General features: G+C 39.0%; 1 protein-coding gene across 4 annotated transcripts in view; it reads left to right on the forward strand.

The window, feature by feature from the left end:
- LOC118701528 (nipped-B-like protein) overlaps nt 1–26,609 on the forward strand; it is a 167,396-nt gene that overhangs the window by 39,941 nt on the left and 100,846 nt on the right. For all 4 annotated transcript variants that reach the window (XM_036406183.1, XM_054517780.1, XM_036406185.2 and 1 more), the window contains exons 2-8: nt 3,780–3,923; nt 5,586–5,751; nt 6,836–6,966; nt 15,008–15,107; nt 16,057–16,208; nt 17,282–17,442; nt 23,974–24,067. In XM_036406183.1, the coding sequence (XP_036262076.1) occupies nt 3,860–3,923; nt 5,586–5,751; nt 6,836–6,966; nt 15,008–15,107; nt 16,057–16,208; nt 17,282–17,442; nt 23,974–24,067 (868 nt within the window). In that variant the 5' untranslated portion in view covers nt 3,780–3,859. The remainder of the gene's footprint in view (nt 1–3,779; nt 3,924–5,585; nt 5,752–6,835; nt 6,967–15,007; nt 15,108–16,056; nt 16,209–17,281; nt 17,443–23,973; nt 24,068–26,609) is intronic.

Genomic DNA, 26,609 nt, shown 5'->3' on the forward strand with positions numbered 1-26,609 from the left:
CAAACCAGCCCCTTCTACTCTCCTCTTGGAAAACTTAGTCTTTCCCTGACCATCCTAGCTAGCTGTCTGCACTTGTTCCACTCTTGGATCTGGATCTTGCCAGTTCATGTTTCTTATGTATCTGTGGAGAAGGTATCTAATTTAAGTGTCTACTTTTGGAGGGATTTTTTTCCCCCATTTAATAACTGTATAATTACTGTAGCAGTAATACCAGGAAAGAACTTGCATTATTAGTGACTGTCTCTGATGTTTAGAGCTTTCCAAGGTGAACAGGAAGGGAAAGTAAACAAACCCCCCCCCTTGTCTTTGTGTTACATATGGGATTTCCAATAATACTGAATAGTTATGTGACCTTAATCAGTTTTGATGCAGTTTAAGTTAGGAGAGGAGAGCTCATCGGACATGGTCTCTTGTATATACAACTTATGTGTGAAAGGTGTTCTTTAACTTCTTACCTTTAAATGAAAACTTAAGTTCTAAAAGTGTTGTTAGCTCTTGTGGGTTTGCTATTGCAGACTCATTGTGGTAAAAGTTAGGTCCTTTTTTTTTTTCTTTAAGAATTGCTTATTTATGGAACTAAGAAACAACTGAAATTCTTTGTGTATTGGTATTCATTTCAGGTAAAGAAGCTTCAGTATCAAGTAGCATTTGAAACTGCTCTGTGTGTTTGAAGGCTGTTTTCTCCTGGATTAAAAAAAACCTAAACACAGCAACCCACACAGCATATATGTATCTGCAGCAGTTTCCTTAACTAGATTTCTGCATCTGTAATGTATTATATTTTTAACAAGCAAATGTAATTTAGTGGTGGGAATGAGCCTGTGGCAGGTTCAGCAAAGGAAGTTAACTCAGTGTTGGGTGGCAGTTTTTTGTGTATTGGTTGTGTTGTCCCTTGTCACACCACACCACCCCCACTCCCACCCAAAATAATTTGGTTGTGTGTAGATAGGGAAACACTGAAAAGTTAACTTCACTGGTTCATGAAACTTTGTGCAGGAAAAATATTATTTCTTTGTTTTGCTTGGAATCTGTACATATGTATTAGCAGTGGTATTATATATTGTCATTGGTGTGACATAAGAAAGAATGAGATAAAGATTATTAAGGAAATGCCAGTGATATTTTGGTTTATATGTATTGTATATGTAATTTGTAAAACTGTTGACTTGTAAAGTAAGTATAAACAAATCACTATTTCAGAATCTTAATAAACAATATAAATGCTGACAGAAGAAGTCTTACTATTTCATAAGTTAACACAGGAGCCTGTCTATTATAGGTAAATGTACCTAGAACAAGTTCCTTTAATTTATTTTGTCTTCAGAAGATGTCATGCTCATTTTTTTCATTTCATTAGTATAACAATAGTGGATTGTAATGTATGGTATTTGTAAATTTTTGTTGTTTTGGAAATACAGTTCAAATTATTGTGATGATCTTTTTGGGGGAGGGGGGTTGGTGGTGGTTAGATTTTTTTTGTTCTTTTGTTTGTTTTAAATAGTGTGGACTTCCTTACAATTGGGATCTTTATAGTGAGTAAAAACTAGACGAACAAATTCCTTTTCAGTAGTTGAATATAAACTATGCTGTTTTATAGGAAATAAACTAGTTCAGTGGTGACTAAACCTTTTCTTTCTGTGGAGAGGGTGAAACAGTACCTGCTAATAGTTTGACCAGAGTGTGTTTATGATAAGACCCAGATATTGGGCTTATCCCCGAGCGATGCAGGCCAATCCGGATAACTCAGTCCCTCAGGGAGACAGAGTGCCCGAATACCCAGTCAGCTCGTAGCCGCTGGCCACCCTTAGCAAGCTTAGTGATTTTAGCTCTTTAGTGATTCTCAGCTCTCTTAGGATTTCAGCTCGAGCTTGCTTGCTAGGGTGCCTTTGGCTGGGGCAGAAGCAGACGGAGAGAGAGAGGAGAAGGAGAGGTCCTGGTGGTTCCACAGCGATGGTTTATTGAGGGGTCTGTGAAGGGTCCAGCGACAGCTCTTCTTCTGTCGAATGGGCTAAAACAGCCCCTTTTTATAGGGTATAAAGGGATCCAAACTTGTCCAATAGAAAGGGTTAGGGAAAAGTGGCCTATGGGGTTACAGAGATAAGCTATAGGGCGAGAGGCAGAAGACAGGAGCTTATTTTGCTGTCTCATCATGACTCAGCAGTTCCTACTGTTAAGTCTCTATCCTCCATGGAGCTCTCACAAGCTCCATGGAGTCTGCTACATGTTTAATATTAAGGAGATATTTTCAGATAAATTTTGAAATACTACTATTTTTTAAATTGTCCTGGTTTCAGCTGGAACAGAGTTTATTTCTTTTCAGTAGCTGGTACAGCACTGTGGTTTGGATTTAGTACAGAATAATGCTGATAACACACTGATGTTTTGGTTGTTGCTGAGCATTGCTTACCCTGAGTCAAGGGCTTTTCAGTGTCTCAGGCTCTGCCAGGGAGGAGCTGCACAAGAAGCTGGGAGGGAGCACAGCCAGGACAGCTGACCTGAACTGGCCAAAGGGATATTCCATACCATAGAACGTTGTGCCCAGTATATAAACTGGGGAAGTTGGCCGGAAGAGGCTGATCACTGCTCGGGAACAGGCTGGGCATTAGTCAGTGTGTTAGCGTTCAAAAACACATAATCACAGAAGCGATTATATGCGGTGCTTTTTGTTTAAGAGCTTTGGGAATCGGGGTAGTTTCCACCCAAATCTGATTCCGACCATACATTCGAGGTGAACGTGTTTTATACTCTATCATTACATAACTTTCATGTTAATTATTAAACTTATATTGTTCTATTATATACACAGATTTCAGCTAAACATAGCCCCCTTTAAATTTCCAACATAGTTTCTCACGATTCTTCTTATGGTTATATAATAATTATATTTAATTACTAAACAATCACCACATCTAACAATTATATCTTTTATCATACTGCTTACGCAGGTGTAGTGATCTGAGAAAACACAAAGCCCAATATTTTCAAAGACTATTTTTAACATTTTCCAGGGCTCCACTATCAAGTGGGTTGTGAGCAATTGTATTGCATGTCACTTGTTTCTCTTGGGTTTTATTCCTCTCTCTTTTTTATCTCCCTTTTCATTAGCAGCAGTAGTAGTATATTTTACTTTATTTAAAATATTAAACTGTTCTTATCCCATGGGTTTTTGCCTTTTTCTGATTCTCTTCCCCATCCCACCTAGGGTGGGTGAGTGGTGGCAATGAGGAGCTGAATGGCACTTAACTGCTGGTTGGGGTTAAACCATGACAAAAATATACTAAGATTTTTTATTTGTCACTTTGCTTATTGTTTGACATTTGCACCTGTAAATTATTCTTTTTGTTTTTGCTAACTTCTTATATGAAAAATATCTCCTCCAAAACTGGGAAGTTAATATAGTAGCTAATTGCTTAAAGTGATTATGGATTAAGTGCTGTCCACTGCATTATGAGCCAAAAAAAGTTTTGTTGCCAATTTTTGCATTGGTATCATATAACCTGAGCAAATTGTCTTTTGATTGCCTTATGTTGCATCTTTTTTGGTGATGGACTCTACTTCTGAAACCCAGAAGCTTGCCTTTTGATTGCTTAATGCTATTTGCTATTTAAATTCTACATTGTTCCACCCACTTTTGACAAAATTTGCTTTGCTTACTATGCATTTGAGATTATAGTCTTTCATTTATGTTATTGAATTTAAAATTATTTTAAGGAAACTGAGTTTTAATTTGGTTTTGTGGTTTTTTTTTGTGTTTTGGTTTGGTTTTTTTGCTTTTTTAGTGCTTGGGAGATGGGAAGTAATGATAGCTGGCACCTGAACTAAAATATCTGTGTAGTCGCTACCATCCCAGAACTTCAGGATGAATGGGGATATGCCTCATGTTCCCATCACTACTCTTGCAGGGATTGCTAGTCTTACAGACCGTAAGTACTCTTTTTTTTTTTTGTCTTTACTATGTTCCCTTCTACCTCTTCACTTAATATACCCGCATTTTAAAAGTACTAAGAATAGTTTTATTTTTAAAGTTCTTAAAAGTAAATCTGTTCAAAATCAGATTTGGTATTAAAACATTTCTTGTCCTTGCTAGAATTTTAAAAATATATTCAAACAAAATATGCTAATTGAAACATGTAGGTTAAAAAAAACACCTTTAAGTAAACCCAAACCAAAAAAAAATATAGGAATTCTTTGTTTGGAATATCATTCAGTAACATATCTGGGAACCCCACAAATAAAGAAAAACATATAAATTATTAAATACTTCTCTAAAACATACATATCGTCATCTTCACTGGAGAGAGAGAGATATGATTAGACTGATGTTCAGATAGAGAGCTGTGGAATGTTCTGAATATACTTGAAACCTAATTCCTTAGTTTTGGACAAAGTACAAAAAAGTTGCTCTAATTAACAAGGGCAAAGAGTGGCTGCTAGAATGGAAGTAAGCAGCTGAACCTATGAGCCTTGTTTCTTGGCTGTGAGTAGATGAGGTGTGTGTACTGTCTTTAAATATGTCAGGAAGACAAAATGCAAGGAAAGAAAAAGAACTATTTAAATTAAAAGCTGATGCTGGCACAAAACCAAATGGTTATAATCTGACCAAAAATAAATTTCTAGTGGAAACTTAGAGGAGATTTATCATTACTATAATGAAGTCCTACAACAGCCATTTCAATATGAGAAATTGGGACAAAGATGCATATTTTTTTATAAAGTGTAAGCAAGAGTTTATAGCTCAGTTGTCTGTGTGAGGATAACTGGACTCAGTGATCCAAGTGCTTATTCTGAGCTCTTGTTTTATTATTATGCTGTTGAAATTTGAAGACTTTTCAAGAGACACTGAAAGTATATACCCAGCAATTGAAATTAATTGCCTATAGTAAAAAAAAGCAAAAGTATTCAATGGGGGGGAAAAAACACTTTATGTCTTTCTGATATTCTGAATTATTAAACTGGAAGATGCTGCTTATGTATTCATATGTGTATATATGTACCATTATGTGTGTATAATAATGGTCCATCAGGATGCAAATCATAAGTTTCTGGGCTATGGACAGTTTTCCAGCTCTAATTATTTGCAGGTATGGTTCTCAAGTCAAAATACTTAACTAGTAGAAGTCACTGGCCAGACTTCTAGTGCAAGTTTCTTAAAACAGTGATTACCTTTGGTGGGATTAGCCCTTGTGTTAGGTGTGTTTGCTTCTTTCTCTGTCATATTTCTCTGATGTTCAGAAAGTCAGGGGTGCATGAAAGAGAAAGGCATGTCACTGCTTCACCTTATTTCTCTCTGTGTAAAAAGAAGGTACTGGAATTGACAAGTCCTGTTACCCTAAAGACATGGAGGACTTGATGAGTATAGGCAGTAGAGTAGGCTCAATTAACTAGCTGAATTTATACTGTTTTAATAAATGTTTTGCTGATCTTGCTAATTTTTCCAAGTTTCAAGGCACATTCAAGGTAATTAATGCAAGTAATGTAGTTGTCAGATTTTCTTTCATAATCACATGAGGGAGTAAGAAGGTGTCCATCTTTGTATGCTTGTGTTTCATGAAAATTCTGAACTCCTTTCTATTTTCTGATAACAGTTTTGAACCAGCTGCCTCTTCCATCACCTTTACCTGCTACCACAACAAAAAGCCTGCTTTTCAATGGACGGATAGCTGAAGAGGTGAACTGCCTTTTGGCTTGCAGGGATGAAAACTTGGTTTCACAGCTCATCCACAGTCTCAATCAGGTGTCAACAGATCACATGTATGTATTTTGAGCTTCAGCTATATCAGATCACCATCCTTATTACTTTAAACTGAACTGAATTGAGAAGGGTGTTAGTATCTGAAAATTAGAAGGTGCAGGTTTTTTATTAGGTTAACTTAGCAGATTACTGCAGTATAAGAATCAATTGTTTCCGTTGGAATGCTAGTAATTATCTGACAGCCCTTATGCATAACTATTTTTTTTAATAGGTATGCTGCTTGTTCTATTCTTGCTAGTTAGGAGTGCAAACTTTGTGGAATCAATTGTGCAAAAGTCATTTGTGTTCCACTTTCATTAGTTATGTGCACTGACAAATTTTATACTCAGTATTACACAAAAAGATACTTTTTTGAGACACCCATGCAAGATCTATATCAGTTCTGATTAGATATTGAACTTAAAATATTTAAGAATTGAACCAGCAAGTATTTTGGTTTTTTCATTTTTCACTTATGCTCTTTAAATTGTCTTATGTGTACAGCCCTTTTTCCTACATGTTCCAATCGGTTATTTTGATCAAATGAAAGTAGCTCTTCAAAGTCATCAATGCAAAGAAAAAGTGAAAATATGGATGCATTTACAGAAAATTTTTGAAGGTTCAAAGGGAATCCTGTGATGTCAATTTCCCCTTCTAAAATAAAAGATTTTCAAAATGTTGGGCTGCAATGTAAATGTCATGCATTTATGCTTATTTTCACTTCTACAGTAGTACTTTCTGGATGTTATGACAAAGCATTCTTTTATGGAGAAGATCACAATACAGAAATGGACATGAGAAGCGTTATAATAGTCTGAAACTGACAGCCATGTATATACAAGTGCTTATTAGCAGAAAATAATTTTGAAGACTAGTAGGAATGCTTTTTCTACCATTCCTTTAGCATGAGAGGAAAAAAGTAGATTTAGAGAACAGTGGTCCAGTGCAGATTTGGTGGGGTTTTTTTTCTGTATTTTAACAGTAAAATGCTGTTTGGTTTGGTTTTGATTGGTTGTGGTTGTTTGGGTTTTTTTACTTGACTCATGGTTTCTTATAATTTGGAAATGCATTTGCCTCTTTATTTGCTTACTTCCACAATTCCAGAGAATTGAAAGATAACCTCGGCAGTGATGATCCAGAGGGAGATATACCAGTCTTGCTGCAGGCTGTCCTGGCAAGGAATCCTAATGTTTTCAGGGAGAAAAGCATGCAAAACAGATATGGGGTGCAAAGCGGTAAGGATTTTTGATTGATGATTGATCGATTTTTATGTTGTTCTATAAGTTTAGGGGGCTAATACTAACCACAAATATGTAGGGAGCACAACTGTGATATTTATGCCTTATCTTGTATTTGATAATGATAAAAATCTATGTGTCATGACATCTTCTAAGAGTGATTGTATTAGAATAAGCACAGAAATATACTCTACTAGGTGTTTTTGTAAAAAATAATGTTGAATTTCTCTACTAAGTTTAATTTCTAGGATGAGTGATTGGGTTTTATTTTTAAGTAATTTTATTTGAATTTCTTTATAGGTAGGTTTATTTATTTGTTTTAGTAAATTGAAGTTGGGAAAAAAGGCCTTGCTCTGTATTGAAAACCTGTACAATTAAACTATATCACTGTAGTGGTAGCTTTTGATAGTCCTGAGGTAAAGAATAAGGTTGAATGAACGATATGTAACACCTCCTCCTTGCCATTCCTCTTCTCAGCAATTTGTCATGCCCTACAGATTTTACAGTTTCAATAACTAATTCTTTTCTGAGGTTTAGTGAGATATACTGCTGGATAGCAAAGATAGAAAAGGGGAGAGACCAAGCACAGGATTTATCGGACAGATTCTACTTGTAGATCTGGAGACTTCTTCATTTGCACCTGAAATATATTCTTAAATACTTAACTATGAAATGAGTAGGGGGGTTTTCAGAGTTTGCACAATGTGAGGATAAAGCTTCGCTAGCATTGTAGAAATATAAATAGAAGTGTTACTGGAGTCCACAGGGAACAGAAAGTGTTAGGGCATTTTTGGAGGGGGAAAAAAATAAAATTAGATTATTAAGTTCATTCACCTAGGCTAATGAGTAAAAAGCAATACAACATTTGAAAAGAAGTTGCTAAGGACAGAACACATAATGTTCCTTGAAAGAATGCAGAAATTTCCATGAATGAAAATGTGGAAGGCAGTGCTAAATATTTAGTAGGTCATTGATACATATATCCTGAAATTTAAACTATGAAAAGAGTCTCCAGGTTCTGGGTTTGGAGGTAGCTGTTGCAGAGTATAATTTTTCCAGTTGCTGGAAGAGTTGTGACTGTCCTGACAGTTTTTGCATAGTGGTTCCACAAAAAACATATACTTGTCTTGGTTTTGGTTTGGATAGAGTTCATTTTTTTTCTTAATAGCTGGTACAATGGTGTGATTTTTTTTATCTAGTATGAGAATAATGTTGATAACACACATTTTTCCACCAGTTTTGTAGAGTAAAATAATTATTTACCAGTGCAAAAGGGAGGCATTATTTATGAAATTATTTGTTCCAGCAGAGGCTTTTGAAAGAAAGAAGATAAAGCAAGTTAGTTTCTTTCTAATTTTTGCTAATTCTGTGCTTCAGAGGGGGAAACACTTTTGCTGCTTGATTCGATAGATTAAGAATAATCCTTATTGAAATAAAACCACCTATCTTTAGTTAATGTGTTTTTGCCTATGCTTGAAGGGAGGTACTAGTAGAGAATTAAAAAACAATTAAACATAAAACTTAAAAGAATAGTTGATGCTATTTTAATAAAGTTAACCAAGTGCTTTCAGAGAACCAAAAGAGATCAGACTTTAAATCTTCCTTGAATATTTAATTTTATTTTACATAATTCTGAATACTTGTACCAGTGCAAACATTGAAATGTAAGTGTAAAATTGGAAACATTGAAAGAAAAGGGGAAGAGGAGAAAAGTATAGCTGTACACAAAGTTTTTTGAGAGGAAGAAGGCTCTGTAATGAATGTTTGGAAAAGCTAGGTGAAGTGCCATATTTTTTTTTAATTTATTCATTTCTATGCCATACTCTTACCTGGAAATAGGAGGATCTTTAAGCTAGATGTTGGCAAATGGTGGCAGCCATGTTAGCTGTTAGTACATCCCATTCAGATCTCCTTGGCCAAAGGAGGGTATCCTGATGTGTTCTGGCAGCAAAGGTTGGGCTTTCTTCTGCGTTCTGAACATATTTTGTAATCTCTGTGAAGTCATGATTTGTAGAACACCTGAGAATTTGGTAGAGATCTTATGTAATGCATTTTGCCAACCATAAGAATGAAATTTATGTTCTTTTCTAGTATTTCAAATTCATATTTTCTGTTTTCCTTACTGTCTTCTTTCTGAATATTGTCCTTTTGCCTTCTGTTGAGTCCAGCATGTGGTGAAGTCAGTGCTGGGTACTGTGATCCAGTATTTGTAATGCCCAGAACTGAGAAGGAAAGAAGGCACTGGGACCCTGTGTCAATTTACTCTGCCTGGGGGGGGGCCTCTACACCATGATCCCTTCAGCATCAGTTCCAGCATTTGTATGGACAAACTGAATTAAAATTCATTTATTTCAGCCTTCTTTTCTAATGCAAGATCAGAAAGATCACCTGGCTAAAGAATTACATTAAATGTGTCATAAAATTCTTGGTTCAGTACAATTTGTCAGGAAAAAAAGGCCTCTTCAGAAACCTAAATATTATGTGTTGAATACATGTGAATATAAGGTAAAGCACAAACAGAATTCTGTGCTGATGTTTTTTCCAGTCATATTGATTTGTAGCTCAACACTAAGTTTAGAGCAAGAATTGTTTTTAGTTATGATTAACAAATAGTGCAAGAAAGATGTATTATCTGAATACTTGTTTTGTATCCTGGATGCACCACCCTCCCCCCCCCCCCAAATTGCTGGCATATTTTGTTTCAGGTAAAGTAGCAGCAGTGTTCAAACCTTTATTCCATGTATTTTGATAATAGCCAGCCCCATTGTTGAAACAGGGTTCATACAGATAAGATTTTAATTAGAGTTTTCAGACTCTTTTCTATTACTAGGTTGTCTGAATGGACTGCATCACATCACTGTGCAGCATCAGTACAAGGACAACAAGTTAATTTTATTTTAGACCTTTTTAATCAAATGACAGACAAAGTTCTGGGTGCTATCATAATTATTTATTTAAAATTAGGCTATTATTTAATTTCAGTTTTCATAGTATTTTTTTCTCTTCTCAACACTGGCTTTGTCTTTCAGCAGATATCTGTTAGAAGATCAGCTAAAATACCATATTGCAATAGGTTAGTCTTCATAGCATAGCTTAGGATGTAGAAAGAACTTAAAATTCACTTTAAACTATTTACTTGTGCATTTTTGAGGATTAAAATCTTATGCATCTTACCCTAAGCATCAGTTGCTTTGATTTTTTTTTCATCTATAGAAGAATTAAAATGCATATTTTAATGCATAAAAGGGAAAAACTTTGTAGACATATGCTTTCAATAAGAGTGTATATTTAACTTAAAAATTGCCTGTTGGTGAGCAATCCTTGCTTAAGCATGCGTGGTGCTATAATACAGTTTAATCATACAAGACCTTTTCTGTGATCTGGAGCTGTGTTTTTGTATTCTTTGGCAGTAGGAATGCTAAAATGGATGTACGCATATCCCTTTTTTCTGAGCCAAAAGAATTACATACAAGACTGGGAATATATGTTAAGAATACAAAGCTGGCCAATACCCCCAAGCGCTGTGCAGCCTTTCAGAAGGACTGCAACAGGTTGGAGAGTTGGGAGAGAAGAACTGTCTGAAATTCAACAAAAGCAAATGCAGGGTTCTGCACCTGGGGAAGAACAACCTCAGGCACCAGTACAGGCTAGGGGTGACCTGAGGCTCCTGATGGACAAGTGTGTGCCCTTCTGACGAAGAAGGCCAATGGAATCCTGGGATGCATTAGAAAGATCATTGGCAGCAGGTCAGGGAGGTGATCCTACCCCTCTCCACACCTGCAATGCTGTGTCCAGTTCTGAGCTCCTCAGGACAGGAGAGACATGGAGTTCCTGGAGTGGGTCCAGCAGAGGCTGTGAGGATGATTAAGGGACTGGAGCACCTCTCTTATGAGGAAAGGCAGAGGGAGTTGGGGCTGTTCAGCCTCAAGAGGAGTCATCTGTCAGGGGACCTTATCAATGTCTGTCAGTGTCTGCAGGGAAGGGTCAGAGAATGGACCAGGCTCAGCTCAGTGGGGCCCAGCAATGGGACAAGAGGAACGGGCAGGAACTGATGCCCAGGAGGTTCCACCTGAACTTGAGGAAGAACTCCTCTGTGCAGTAACCGAGCACTGGAACAGATTGCCCAGAAAGGGTGTGGAGTCTCCCTCGCTGGAGATATTCCAGACCCATCTGGACACAATCTTGTGCCATGTGTTTTGGGATGACTCTGAGCAGGGAGGTGGGACCACATTACCCACTGTGATCCCTTCCAACTTGACCCATATCCCGTGATTGTGTGAATGTTATTACTAGGATGATGTTTTCTTAAAACTGAGCATTACCAACAATCAAAATTAAAGTTGCATTTAAAAGAAATTCTTAAGTATTTTAAGGTATGGAGATACACAGTGGAGCCATAAATCTGCTGCTTAGTGATATGAACAACAGTGTAAAAAATGTACAAGAAGATATTTTACTGTTAATGACCACAGACTAATTTCAACTCCCTTTTAGACTAAATGTTTGGGCTTATTTTTACTACTTCCTCATTACATCATTATTAGACAGACTTGTTATCTGTCTGAAAACTTTAGAGACGTTGTGGTAGGGGATTTTTTTGTTTGGTTGGTTGTCGTTGTTGCTTGGGGGGTTTTAGTGGGGCAAGGGGAGGGGGATGGACACTGAGGATTTAAGGTGTTTTGTTTGGTTGGTTTTTTTTTGAAGTTATTTAGATTGTCTCCCCTAACAGAGATAAAGAGGTGAGAACTGCCTGTCTCAGAATAAGTTTTAGGTTTTTTAAATGGCATTAAAATGTATTACTTTTTATATTTTCTGTCATACTTTTTTAAACCAAAAGTGTGTTTTAAATTTACAGAGGAGAAAAGAGATATATTTTTCAAGTATTTTAAAAGTGCAATCTTTGTTTTAAGCATAAAATGAAATTTCTGCATAGTTCATGCTCATACTGGCACATTCTGTCAGCATTCTGTATGTGAATGTTAAGGATTATTTGACTAACTACTACCTAGCTGTGGTGAGAGTGGCTGTGAGAGGTGAGTGGGCAGTGAGCATGCCAGATGCTGCCTCCAGCACCTCGGGAGCCTCGGGAGTTTCCTCCTCACTTGCCTCTGTGCAAGGCAACCAGTGTTCATCTAATCACATTTTGCAGGAATTGAGGAGTCCACTTCTGCTACTCTGGGCAATGAAATGTCCTCTGTACTAAAGTATGGAGGTTTATTTATTTATTTATTTATTTATTTATTTTCCAGCACAATATGAGAATTTCACTCCTGCTCTGGGCTAGTTTATCTGGGCTAATATACTTGGAATGCAGCACTTCATACCTACCAGGAGGTAGTAATGGCTTAATTCCTGGGGGATTATTCCATCACTTCTTTGTTGGGGAGAGGGGAAGAGAAAAGAGGATGACAAGGAGGATTTCTGAAACTAGCTTTGCTTGTCTGCATATTGCAGTAATTGAAATTAGTGATAGTAATACAAAGATTGATGACTCCCAAACACTCTGGATTAGTCAGTCGTCTATCTAAACTTAGGTTTAAATATTTGCATTGCTGATGTGCTTTTACCCATGGCTTTGGATCACTTGCTGTGGCTTCCCAAGCTGCAGCGTTGTCCTGGTTTGGAATCGGAGGAAACTCAGGGAAGTGATGTAAAGCTTTTTGTGTAACTGAGTCTGTTGAACCACTGAGAAGCTGGACACGCCTCTGCGAAACACGCATGTTAGAGACGAAAAAACCCGGGAACTCTCTCATTTTCTTTCCGGTCGGCGAGAAGGTGGCGGCCCCGACCGCCCCGTCTTGGCCGGGCGGTCCTGCCGCGGGCCGGGCCCCTTCTCCTCTTCCCCAGGCCGCCCGCCGCCCCCCCCCCCCCCCCCCCCCCCCCCATCGCATCGGCTCCGATCGGGTCGGGCCGGGCCCCAGCAGCGGCCGGGCAGGAAGGCGGGGGAGGCTGCCGAGCCCGGGCCGGAGCAGGGCTGGCCGTGGCTGTGAAGATCTTATCATCAAATCCCCTTCCCCCAGCGCGGCTGAGACCTGAGACCCCTGCAGCCTGTGCAGAAAAGCAAAGACCAACCATGAGGCCGATCCTGACACAGCCCAGCCGCAGCTCTCTCCACAAGTTACCGGTGGGTCAGGTAGGCCCTGGACGGGATGTTAACCCTTTCAGTGCTTCAAGCCTCCCTCGAGTGAGAGAAAGGAACAAGATGCAAGCATGAAGACATCGAGGTCAGTGAGGAAGAAGTTAAGTCCCAGATGGGAGGGAGGAGGAGATGCCTTGTGTTTGGAACTGAAATCCTCTTGTAAGCTATGGAGAAAGGACTCTTTTTCCTTGTAACGCATGAAACTATGGGGAGATGCAAGTGTTCAAATTGATATCGAGCAAAGGCCTCCATGCTAAGATAAGCAGATGTTGAAATGGCTGTGATCCCATGAGAAGTTTGAACAGAGGAAGAGAGAAGAGTAGTCCTGTGCTTCCAGGAGAAGAAGAAGATTCCCAGGGATGAAGATGATTTTAGAAATAGACAATAAGGAGAACTTTTGCCTTTGAACAGCTCATCTTTAAAACAATACCCCATAAGTAGATGTGGCCCATCGACAAGCTGTGGGAAGGCTTGTGGAAATGGGAAGGACTTCATGATGGCAGGGTTCCCTGGGCGGCTGCTGTTCATGACAAATTGAGAGCCACCAGAGAACTGTTTCCTTTCCTCTTGAGGAGAAGTCTCTATAACCTTAACAAGAGGGACTTCTCTCCCTCAGTGAACTGAAGAAAGACTATTTTAGAGGTGGTAAACTGACTGGAAATCTTGGGTGTGGTTTCTTTACATTGTCTGTAGGAAAGAAAAGGTTGTGAGGGGAAGAGAAGTGTTCTGAAGGGTTTGTTTTGATTCTTACTACTTTTTTCCTTCTAGTTACTTTTAATAAAATTTTCTTTATACCCTCTTAAAGTTTTGAGCCTGCTTTGCCTTTCTTCTAATCCTATCTCACAGCAGGAAGTGAGTGTATTGGTGACTGGCCAGCACCAAACCTACCACATTCTTTAGTGCATTGGCTGGGAAAATTTCAAATTGGGGAAATCTTAAATTGGCGAACATAAACCACAACACGAAATTGGCTTTCTGCCCGGTTTTGAACTGAAACCACCACAAGTGTGTATGTGAATTCTGATGCTGTTTTAGCTGCAAGACATTAAATTCTATCATTAAAATCACCTGGTTAAAAGTCATATAAGTTCTTGTGTACCTGTACCATTTCAACTTCCAGTGTTATGTGGTGGTTAGAAATTCTTTATATCTGTATGGAAGAGAGAAAACAAAAAAGATTCATTTAAATTCTCCCTAATAAAGATGCAAGTTAGTTCCAGGCCCATTCGTACTTGTGGCTTGCCATCTAGTACAACTCCTGAATTTTCAAAGCATGGCTGTGGCAATCTACAGGCTGTTGGAGACTACAGATGGGATACTGGTGGTTCTTTGCAACTGAAAATATTTCAGCACCTTCTTTGATAACATTCCTTTTAAGTGTGGTGGAGGTGGAATAGAAAGCTGTTGTCCCTGGCTAGAAAGGAACCACTAGGGCATTAGGGGAGCAGCGAGAATATCTTGCACCACTCAGCCTGAGGTGATTGTTTGTTGTACTTGATCTAAAAATGGGAGATAAGTTTTCTGTGCTCTTCTGAGTTGTTGTGAAGTTTCCAAATCTTATTGGCACATTGAGTACTCCACACACAAGCCTGGGGTGTGGAGTATGTGGCCTGTTATAAAATGTTACTATTTACTAGCTAAGGACCAGAGGGGAGGAACTGCCATTGATATTTATTATTTATTTAATACTCCTTTAGGGAACATTCTTTTTATGTCATGGTGTAAATGGACATCTTACATGAAATCAATATTTTAAAAATGTTTTCTAACAGTTGTAGATAGAAGATATCAATGTTTGTAAAGTTTGTAATCTCTTTGTATATAATAATTTCTGAAATGAGAGACTTCATTGATTAAAAAGGAAATGCATGTAAAGTAATGCTGCTATCTTCTTAATAGGGATGATGATGTCGCAGTTTAATATTTCTCAGAACTCCATGAGAGGTAGTCCTGCATCTTCTAATTATCAACAAACCACTATCTCACATAGCCCTTCCAGGTAACATTCTCTTTTAAATGGGGTGGGATGGGCAGCAAACTGCAAATTCTATCTACAGTGACAGTCAATTCTTTTTGCAAGTATGTGAATGGAAGGTGATCAGTGTCAGGATATATTTTGCATTTGTCTGACAGCAGAGTGAGTTTCTTCAGCTGGAAAAGCAACATGGTTTTGCTAGTGAGTAATGTTTGTATTCTGATTAGTCAGAATTCCCTGCTGTCCCTCCCTCACATAATTTTGGCAAACTTTCTTTCCCGCTAAAATAATACCCCTGCATCCTGACACCCTACAGCTATTTTCTACCTGTGGCAGGAGAACAGGAGAGAAGAGGCTATGTGTTCCAGCATGTATAACATTACCAGTGTGACAGAAGGGTGGAAAAGAAGGCTTGTAAAAACATGGAATACTGTTGTAACAGTTATACAAAAGGCTGCTCAGAGGAGGATAGGCCCAGTAATTTGGCCAGTCTTCCATCAGCTTTCTCATCAACTTTCGGGTTCTTTTTCAAACTTTGAGTGTCAGCAAGTAGCATGTACCTATAGAATCATTTAGGTTGGAAAAGACCTCTAAGATCATCAAGTCCAACCGTTAACTTAACACTGTCAGGTCCACTACTAAACCGTGTCCCTAAGTGACACATGTACACACATTTTAAATACCTCCAGGTTGGTGACTTAATCACTTCACTGGGCAGTGTGTGCCAGTGCTTGACAAACCTTTTGCTAAAGAAATTTTTCCTGAAAAATAATCTAAACCTCCCCTAGAATAACTTGAGGCCATTTCCTCTTGCTCTGTTGCTTGCTACCTCCTTTCAACAATAAAGTGTCCCCTGAGCCTTCTTTTCTCCAGACTAAACACCCCCAGCTCCCTTTGTCTTCTAAAAGAAATAAGAAATTTGTATAAATTTCCTTTTCCAACTTTTTCAAATTTTTTTCATTTTATTTTTTAGCCGGTTTGTGCCACCACAAACAAGCTCTGGTAACAGATTTTTGGCACAACAGAACAGTCCAGTGCCTAGTCCATATGCTCCTCAAAGTCCTGCAGGATACATGCCATATTCACATCCTCCAAGTTACACACCACATCCTCAGATGCAGCAAGGTAAGTCTTTGATATTTATTTTATTCTCCTATCTTATGTCAGCTTTACCTTCATGTGTGTGTTTCACAGCTCTCTAATTTCTTTCAAGGAGTCACATGCTTAATGCAAATCTTGGAGTTGGTAGAGAATTTTTTGGGTATGCTTAAGCTTTGCTTTCCTGACTGTACAGTGGTAGTATTTATTTTATTTCAAAAAATCCCAGAAGGATCATCGAGTCGAACTCTTAAGTGAATGGCCCATATAGAGATTGAACCAGTGACCTTGGTGTTAATGCTTCTCCTCTATGTACACTGATTTTGCATAGTTGTCACATATACATGAAAATAGAAAAATTTAAAAAACCCTAAAACTTTTTATTTGTTAGCTATGGCAATTGTTTATCTGTACTGGTGAAAACATATTTTTTGCCAGTGTAATGTAAATTTTCCTGCCAGCTTATTTAACCGTACCAAACCTTTGCAGTGTAGGCTAGGCTAAGTTGGCTAGAATTATACTCAAGGTATGCAGTAACTGGCAAAGATGACCTTCAGAATTAATGGATTTGTTTTTCCTTTTTCTTAAAACAATCTTGAACAACATGAACGCTATTAAGTATCTAGGCATTATCCTTTCTTGGAAGTAGAATTCTTGTTAGATTCTTTTAAATCATCTGTTCCTAAAGTTTAGCAGTGTGCTTAGAATTTATATAGGTGTTCTGTATGTAATGTTATGTGTCTCATGAATACCTTGGAAGTTATTAAAGGTAGAGAATGCATATTATATAGAGGAAAATAAAGTTTTCTATAACCTATGAGTATGATGCTGACTGTAATTAGAATAGATGTGGAGTGAAGCTTGGCTAATCTGTACATGGAATTTAGGTTTAAGTCTCTTGAAAATTTAAAACTTAGATACTAATTTTATTCAAGGTATTTGTGGAAAAAGGATTCAGTGAAGAAAGTTGGGATTCTTGTTACAATCCTAGACCTCCTGCATCCAACACATTAATATTATGGCCTTTTCTGTGAGATTTTTTAGAGTTAATGATTGTGTGACTATATTGATATAATTATTTTTATTTTTCTGTATTTCAGCTTCAGTATCTAGTCCCATTGTCACAGCTGGGATGAGAAATCTCCATGAAAATAAAGTTTCAAGTCAATTGTCTGGAAATTCAGCTAATCATCATGCTGATAATTCTAGACATGGCTCAAATGAAGACTATCTACAGATCGTGCACAGGATAAGTAGTGATGTATGTTACCTAGATCAGTTTATGATGATGAAACAAATATTTACTGTGATAAACCAAGTATGTGTTTAGCTGCCTTAAAAGTCAGATATTTTATGAGGATGCTGTTGATGAATAAAACCACTGACAATATATTTCGGTTTCAGATGTGTGCACTCAAATGTGCAACTTTAATGTGCAAGTTTTAAGATTTTTCTAGATCTCTGTCCTTTGGAACAGTTTGTGACATTGATTCTGATGAAAGTATGAAAAGTAAAAAATCTTACTCATGTGAGGTTATTATAAAGAGATGGTAGAGTCTCTCTGCAATTATTGTATCGATATATTGATGTAAACAATACTAGATTCTAAATAGGTTTATAGTTAACATGTCTTTCTGAAGATTCCCCTGTCAATTAGATGAGACAATTGCATAACCTATTCAGTAATATAGTAGTGTTGTCAAAGGCAAAAATTGCTTTTAACATTTTTTCTTACAGATCTATTATGTGCTTTTATGGCCTGGTTTATTTATAATATGTTTTCCTAGTGACTTGATTTCACGTGGGAGAAATTCTTGCTCAAGTATTGAATATAAGTGAAAAAGAACAGCAACTTTCTCCCATGGTGTTTTCAACTTCTTCACTTTCTTAATGAGCATCTCATCCTGTGGATGAAGCATGTTTTGACTCTTCTTTCCAAGTTTGGCACACAGTCTCATAACACCTCTTAAGGAGACAGCACTTAAGTTTCATTTTTATTTTTTGCTTTTAGCTCTTTGAACTATGCGGTCTTAGTGATGCCTACAACAGTTACAAAACTTGATCAAAACCTGGTGACAAGCGGGCCTTTTTTTGACCTTTTTTTAAAAGATATATTTAATTTACGTTATGAAAACTAGGGGCAACTCTTGTCTTCCTAAATTAGCTTGTGGAAGCAAAAAACTGTTGTATTCAACAAGTGTATTGCTAACACCAGGCTACCTAAATTCCTTACAGGGATTAGTACACTGGGACTCTTAAGACAGTTATTAGTTTTATTAGTCTTCTCTTTTTAAATGAAAGAATTATGCTGATGAAAAATATTAGCTAAGAAGTGATATCTTCAACAAGAGAGTTTTGTAATGAAGGAATCTATCATAATACACAATCTCATCAGGTATTTTTCTCAGTCTCTGTTTCAGCAATGCAAATTCTTCAAAATAAGAAGCAGTTCTTGAACATATATTTCCCAACTACTACCTCTAGTAGGCCACCCCCAACCTGTGCTGGTACTTGGGGTTATTCCTCCCCAGGTGCAGGACCCTACACTTGCCCTTGTTGAACCTCATTAGGCTTCTCTCCACCCACTTCTCCAGCCTATCAAGGTCCCTGTGAATGGCAGCACAGCCTTCAGGTGTATCAGCCACTCCTCCTAGTTTTGTATCATCAGCACATGCAACTGAAGTGTATCTACAACAATGCATGCAGCATGGGCAACAAACAGGAGGGACTGGAAGCCATGGTGCAGCAGGGAAACTATGATATAGTTGCAGTCATGGAGACATGGTGGAATGACTTGCATGACTGAAAGGCTGCAATGGATGGGTATAAATTCTTTATAAGGGATCAGCAAGGAAGGAGAGGCTTTAGATACCTCTCGTATGTTAGAGAATGTTCTGACTGTCTAGAACTTGATGATGGTACTGGAAGGGTTGAGTGTTTATGGGTAAGAATTAAGGGGAAGGCCAGCAGAGCAAATCTCCTGATGGGAATCTCCTATAGACCACCCAGCCAAGATGAAGAAGAAGACAAAATGTTCTATGAGTAGCTGGGAGAAGTCTTGCGATCACTGGCCCTTGTTCTCATGGGGGACTTCAAATTACCAGATCTGTTCTGGAAATAGAGCACAGCAGAGGAAACAGTCCAGGAGGTACCTGGAGTGTGTGGAAGAACTGACACAGCTGGTGAGTGAGCCAATCAGGAAGAGTGCCCCACTGGACCTGCTGTTTGTGAACAGAGAGGGGCTGGTGTGGGATGTGATAACTGGAGGCCATCTTGGGCACAGTGATAATGAAATGATAATTTTCTGTTCTCAGAGAAGTAAGCAGGGGAATCAGCAGAACTGCCACTTTGGACTTGCAGAGTGCAGACTGGCCTGTTTGGGAGCCTGGTTGAGAGAGTCACTTGGGAGGCAGTCCTGAAGGGCAGAGGGCTCCAGGAAAGCTGGATGTGCTTTAAAAAAGAAATCTGAAAGGAGCAGGCTGCCCCCATGTGCCGAAAGACAAGCCAGCAGGGAAGACTGGCCTGGCTGAACAGAGAGCTTTGAATAGAACTCGGAGAGAACAAGAGTGCATCACCTCTGGAAAAAGAGGCAGGCAGCTCAGTAGGACTACAAGGATGTTGTGAGGTCATGCAGGGAGAAAATTCAAAGAGCCAAAGCCCAGCTAGAACTTCATCTGCCTACGGCTGTAAAAGACAACAAAAAGTGGTTCTACAAATACATCAGCAACAAAAGGAGGGCCAAGGAGAATCTCCATCCTGTATTTGATGTGGAGGTAAACAGTGACAAATGATGAGGAAAAGGCTTGGTATGCTACTTAGACCCCCTCACGTCTATGGGGTTGGATAGGATCCAGCCAAGGGTACTAAGGGAGCTGGCAGAAGAGGTCACCAAGACACTGTCCATCATTTACCAGCAGTCCTGGCCAACTGAGGAGGTCCCAGGTGACTGGAGGTGCCAATGTGACAGCCATGAACAAGAAGGGCTGGAAGGAGGATCCGGGGAGCTACAGGCCTGTCAGCCTGACCTCAGTACCTGGGAAGGTTATGGAATAGATCATTTTGAGTGTGATCACGTGGCATGTGCAGGACAAAGGACAACCAGGGGATCAGGCCCAGCCAGCAGGGGTTTAGGAAAGGCAGGTCCTGATTGACCAACCTGATCTCCTTTTATGACCAGGTGACCCAACTAGTGTGTGAGGGAAAGGCTGTGTGTGTGACTACCTGCACTTCAGTAAAGTCTTTGATGCTGTCTCCCATAGAATTTTCCTGGAAAAGCTGGCAGCCCATGGGTTGGACAGGTGCTCTCTTCACTGGGCTAGGAACTGTCTGGATGGTCAGGCCCAGAGAGTGGTGGAGAATGGAGCTACATCCAGTTGGCAGCCAGTCACCAGTGGAGTTCCTCAAAGCTCAGTATGGGGGCCAGCCCTTTTTAATATCTTCATTGATGGCCTGGACAAGGGGATCAAGTGCAACCTCAGCAAGTTTACAGAGGGCACCAAGTTGGGGTGGAGTGTTGATCTGCTGGAGGGCAGGAAGGCTCTGCAGAGGGATCTGGACAGGCTGGAGCCATGGGACAAGGCCAATTGTATGAGGTTCAACAAGGCCAAGTGCCAGGTCCCACATTTGAGTCACACAACCCCCTGCAACACTACAGGCTTGGGAAATAGTGGCTGGAAAGCTGCCCACAGGAAAAGGACCTGGGGGTGCTGAGCAACAGCAGCTGAACATGAGCCAGTGTGTGCCTAGGTGGGCAAGAAGGCCAATGGCATCCTGGCTTGGATCAGAAATGGTGTGACCAGCAGGACCAGGGCAGTGATTGTCCCTCTGTACTCAGCACTGGTGAGGCCACACCTCGAATGCTGTGTCCAGTTCTGGGCCCCTCACTGCAAGAAAGACATTGTAGTGCTGGAGCGAGTCCAGAGAAGGGCAATGGAGCTGGGGAGGGGTCTGGAGCACCAGGAGTAGCTGAGGGGGCTCATCCTGGAGAACAGGAGGCTCAGGGGTAGCCTTTTCACTCTCTACAACTCCCTGAAAGGAGGGTGGAGCCAGGTGGGAGTTGTGTTCTTCTGGGGAACAAGCAATAGGACAAGAAGAAATGGCCTCAAGTTGATCCAGGGGAGGTTTAGATTGGATATTAGGGAAAATTTCTTCATGGAAACGGTTGTCAAACATTGGAACAGACTGCCCAGGGTATTGGTTGAGTCACCATCCTTGGAATTGTTCAAAAAACGTGTGGATGTGGCACTTGGGGACATGGTTTAATGGTCAACATAATGGTGGTGCTGTGTTATTGGTTGGACTTGATAATCTTAAAAATATTTTCCAACCTTAACAATTCTATGAAACTCATTCAAAACTGACCGACTATGAAAACATAAAGCATACCATCCTCGTTCAGTTTAATAGGTAAAAGACCAAGGGTAAAAAGTAAGTGTACCTTTAAAAACTGATTTTAGTAGCTGTCCCGCAGAAAACAGTTTGAACTAGTTGAAGTAATTCAAGTTTTGCATTTATATATGAACAATCACGTTAATCATAAATTTGCATCTTTTTTAAAAACAGTATTAACTTTGGCAGAGATAGTTATGAACAACGATTATTATATCATAAAATCTAAAGCTTTATCTTTTTTCTTAGCTTTGGGATTTTGTTCTTTAGAAGTTATTAATGTCTGCAGGATATTGTGGGTTTGTAATATTCAATTCTACTAAATCAGCAAGCATATACTTGAAGGCTCACTGTGCATATACTCAAGTAAAGGACCATATTTGAGAAACCAGAGAATCATAGAATGGTTTGGGTTGGAAGGGACCTGAAACACCATCTAGTTCCAACCCCCTGCTGTAGACAGGGATACCTTCCACTGGACCAGGTTGTTTCAAGCCCCATCCAGCCTGGCTTTGAACACTTCCAGGGATTTGGCAGACACAGCTTCTCTGGACAACTTGTCCCAGGGCCTCACCACACTTACAGGGAAGACTTCCTTCCTAACATCTAATCTAGATCTACCCTCTTTCAGCTTTAAGCCCTTGCTCCTTGTCCTATTGCTACACTCCCTGATAAAGAGTCCTCCTCTGGCTTTGTTGCAGGCTCCCTTCAGCTATTGGAAGGCTGCTCTAAGGTCTCCCTGGAGCTTTCTCTTCTCCAGGCTGAAGAGTCCTAATTCTCTCAGCCTTTCCTCATAGCAGAGGTGTTCCTGCCCTCTAATCATCTTGGTGGCCTCTTCTGGACTTGCTTCAGCAGGTCCATGTCCTTCCTGTGCTGGGGACTCCAGAGCTGGAGGCAGTACTGCAGGTGGGGTCTCACCAGAGCAGAGGGACAGAATCACTTCTCTTGACCTGCTGGGTTACACTGCTTTTGATGCAGCACAGACTGCAGTTGGCTTTCTGGGCTGTAAGTGCATGTGAGAACATGCCCAGAATATAAGTTTGTGCTTACATTTCACCATTCGATCAAGTTCTTATCTAGGAAACAGTAAATGAGGACTTCTACACTAGCTGACAAATTTTCAGGAATGGCATGTGTGTACCTGAAAGATCATCTACCTAGTTAGTTCAATTAATTTAATAAAAGACGTCTTTACCTTTGTCCTTGGCAGTCCATGGGTAGAGGACCTCTCCTGTTCTAATAAAAAATATATCTATGAAAGTTACTAAGCTTTTGTTCCCCCCAGTATTTTGGTGGATTTGAGATTTATTATAATTCAATGATAATTAATGTTTGAAAAAATAATCTCCTTACTTTCAGTGTATTAAATAAACAAGTAACTGTTACATCAGCAAATTAATTCATTTTGACTTGCAATAAAAAGCATGTAAGTTTAAGGTATAGTTGTTTTTATTGCATTGAATCAGAATATTAGATTTCTTTACACATGAGTCTTTCTCACCAGGCAACAAGTCTTTCTGCAAGCAGTTAGAAAAATAAGTGTAATTAATAGCACATAATGAGGTTTAGATTCATTTTGCTGTGGGAGGGGAAAAAATCTAATAGAATTGTTTTGTAAATGCCTATTTGTGATGAAATTGATGAAATATGGTTTCTGATGAATTTATACTCTTTGCCTTGTAAGCACTTTCAGTCCATAAATATCAAACTATTTTCTTTATTCTTAAGCAGTGTGAACTATGCCTTCACAAGGCATAACATGCAGTGGCTGATCTACTGCTATGCATGTGGAAATTGGCTGATTTACCATTGTCAGAGGGAGTGTGTAGTTGACATCCATCTATTTCAGTTGCCACAATGGGTGTGCTACAGATTTTGTTCAGTCCTGATGTGTTTATGTTGGAGGGTATGAATACAAAGTTTTGGTTTGCTTAACTGTAAAAGTAAGATGGCATTCTAGTAAACTTTAAGGGTAGGCTAATTTAAATAATGCTGAATTTGTTTAAAAAAGAGAAAAATCTACTTATTATACTCAATTTCTTTCAGTTGGTATTGTAGAGAGTTCATCTTTCTGTTTTCCAGCTCTTTACTATATGTAACAAAAAACTTCTAAATGAAATCTTAATGTCAACCAAAGTGCTTATTTAGCTAGGAGACATACATGGATTTATTTTTGTTTGCATGTTCTGGTTCTAAATTCTTAAGGCTGATTTTTTTTTAATTTTGCCTATATAGTAGTCTAATAGCAGTCCAAATGACAAAGTTTTTTATATAAATAAATATTTTTCTAATATTTTTGTATGCTTTTTCATCCAGTCCATTTTACCAGTATATGTACTAATTTTGGTCTTTATTTTATGAAGTGTTCATGATTTTTTTTTTTTTTTAATCATGGTCACTTTAGGATGGCGATCCTTCAGTAAGGAATGCTGCATCTTTTTCCTTGAGGTCACCACAGTCAGTCTGCTCTCCATCTGGAAGTGATGGAACCCTTAAAGGTAATCTAGCAATCATATATATTAATGTATTTTTTTCCCAGTTTTAAAACACAGAGTTTAAAGTTAGTTCTCCTAACTTCTGTATTCCAATAGTGCTAAAGAGTATGTCATTAATTTTTCGATACAAAATTATTTTGAGCCCTGATTCAGAAGAAATTTCTGAAGGTTCAAAAATTGACTAATCGTACTTCAAAACAAAACTCAAATTCATGAAGGACAGAATAATTTTAAATCCTTTCCAATATGAGGATTAAATTCTTTAAAGGAATAGTTTCAGTTGCTCTACATAAGAAATTATTTCAAGGCAGCATTACAAGTATTGAACTCTTAACCAGCTTAAAAGTGTTTTAGCATGTAATGCTTGTCTTGATTGCCATCATCAAATTTTATGAACATGAAATTAAAAGTAGTTCAATGAACACAATATATATAGCATAAATGAAGCCTGAAAACCTTAGCTGTGGACAAGGAATAGGATAAACTGTCAGTCAGCTGAGAAAATAATTCTTTATGCTAAAATATGTAATGCATACTGCTGTTTTTAATATTCTCCCTAAGAAGCAATGACTGAGATAGATGAGACTAGTAAGGTAGGGGTTTGGGCATATTCTTGTTAATTTAAGTATTCAGTGCTTATGTATTTACATGGCAATAGTAAAAAGAAGCAATATTGTTTTCTTCTCTTTAATCCTGAAACAAAATTAAATCTTTATAGGTGGTCAGAATAGGTGGAGAGGGAGAAGAGGAGATGGGAGAGATTCCAGAGAAGGCGAGGGTATTGGGGTTGTGCAGCCTGAATAACAAGTCTTTGAGGGTGGATGTAGATGATGATGATGACAGGGACACACAGATGGGATGACACACAATGAACAGGCAGACCTTAGAGCAGTTTCCTCATACCTATGAGATTATCAGGAAGACTTGAGTCAGGCTTTCCACAGTGTTGTGGAGCAAGGATGAGACACCGTGGACTTATTTTGAAATGGGAGGTTCTGACTAGATATAAGGAAAACCTTTTTCACTATCAGGACAGTTGAGCATTAGAAAAGCCCAGAGAATCTGTGCATTTTTCATTCTTTGTTGTTTTCAAGACTTGGCTGGATTAGCCCTGCATAACATGGTGTCATGGCTTAGGAGGGATACTTCCCAATTCAGTACCCCCACCAAGACTCTCCCAAACTATGTGCCCTTCTGTTGCTCTCCCATTTTCCCCTCCCCCTCCTGCCATGGTGGGTGGTGGGCCAGAGAGGAGAATTGGAGATACAGAGGGCAAAGATCATGGGTTGAGATAAGAACAATTTACTGGAAACAGCAATGAGATAGGAAAAGTAACAGTGAGAACAACAATACTAATGACAAAGAGTACAAGAAAGGAAATTATTCACATGGAAACCTCCCTAAAATAGCGGATGGCTGGATGGCTTCCTCTGCCCCACTTACTCCGCTGGAAGGAGCCCCTTCTCCCCAGAAGACACTCTCTTTCCCCTTGCCCCCAGCAATGATGTTAGGTAGTATAGAATAACTTCTGGGTCCTTGCCATGCCCCCTCACAACTACTGCAAAAATTAACCCTGTCCTGGTCAGAACCAGGACACATGGTCTTGCTCACCCTGCTTTGATCACAAGGATCAACTAAAGGCCTCCTGAGGTTCCTTCTTAACTGAATTATTCTATGATTCTGTTACTGCTAAATGATCACTGTGGTTCATCTTCTGCAGGCATATACTGTGGTAAATAGTGATAGAAGAAATGTGGCTCAAATGCAAGTGAGAAGTAATTGTATAGCATGCCTGCATCAGTATTTTAGGAGGTTTTGTGCTAAAGGACTTGTTGTGAGACTTATGTAAATGGCAGAGACTAAATGTGGTTGTTTTTCTTTAACTCTGTACACAAAATTGATGTTTGAGCTTATCAGTTTAACAACATTGTGAATCTAAGCTCCCGGAGTCTCTGTGGCTGAGATGACCCCGAGGTGTTAGAATGTCTCTTTTTCCCAGTGTCGCAATCGAAGAAGGAGTCAGGATTCCTTGGCTGTGGTTTTCAAGGTTGTTTATTTTCTCTTATCTATAACATTATTTTCTGACCTGCTGAGGTCTGTCTAGCAGGTCGGTCCGTGGCACACTGACTGTCCCATAGGCAGTGTTAGTTTTTTATACTAAGAACTACATGTATTTTATTTACAATAATTTTCCAATACCTATCACCTATGTTAGACAGTCCGTCTCTACTCTAAACCAATCCAAAAGTGCCACCATCACACAGAAGATGGAGGCTATGAAGAAGAAAGAGGAAAGACAAGGCATGTCCAAATCCCTCCATCTTGGCTTCTGAACTCCCATTCTAAAAACCCCAAAATTCTACTTTTCTATCTTGTGACAAACTAGCTATCATTCTACTTAAACTCTCGTGGCTTGTAAATCTTCACATAAAGTTGATAATTTTCTCCATGGGTTAAAATCAAAAGCACAGGTGTCTTTGGCTTTGTGCCAAGGTCTCTGAGCTCCTTGCCAGGGGCTCGAGCCATCCAAGGCAGCCAGAGGAAT

The sequence above is a fragment of the Molothrus ater genome, chromosome W (assembly GCF_012460135.2).
Source record: "Molothrus ater isolate BHLD 08-10-18 breed brown headed cowbird chromosome W, BPBGC_Mater_1.1, whole genome shotgun sequence".
In the NCBI taxonomy this organism is placed as follows: domain Eukaryota; kingdom Metazoa; phylum Chordata; class Aves; order Passeriformes; family Icteridae; genus Molothrus; species Molothrus ater.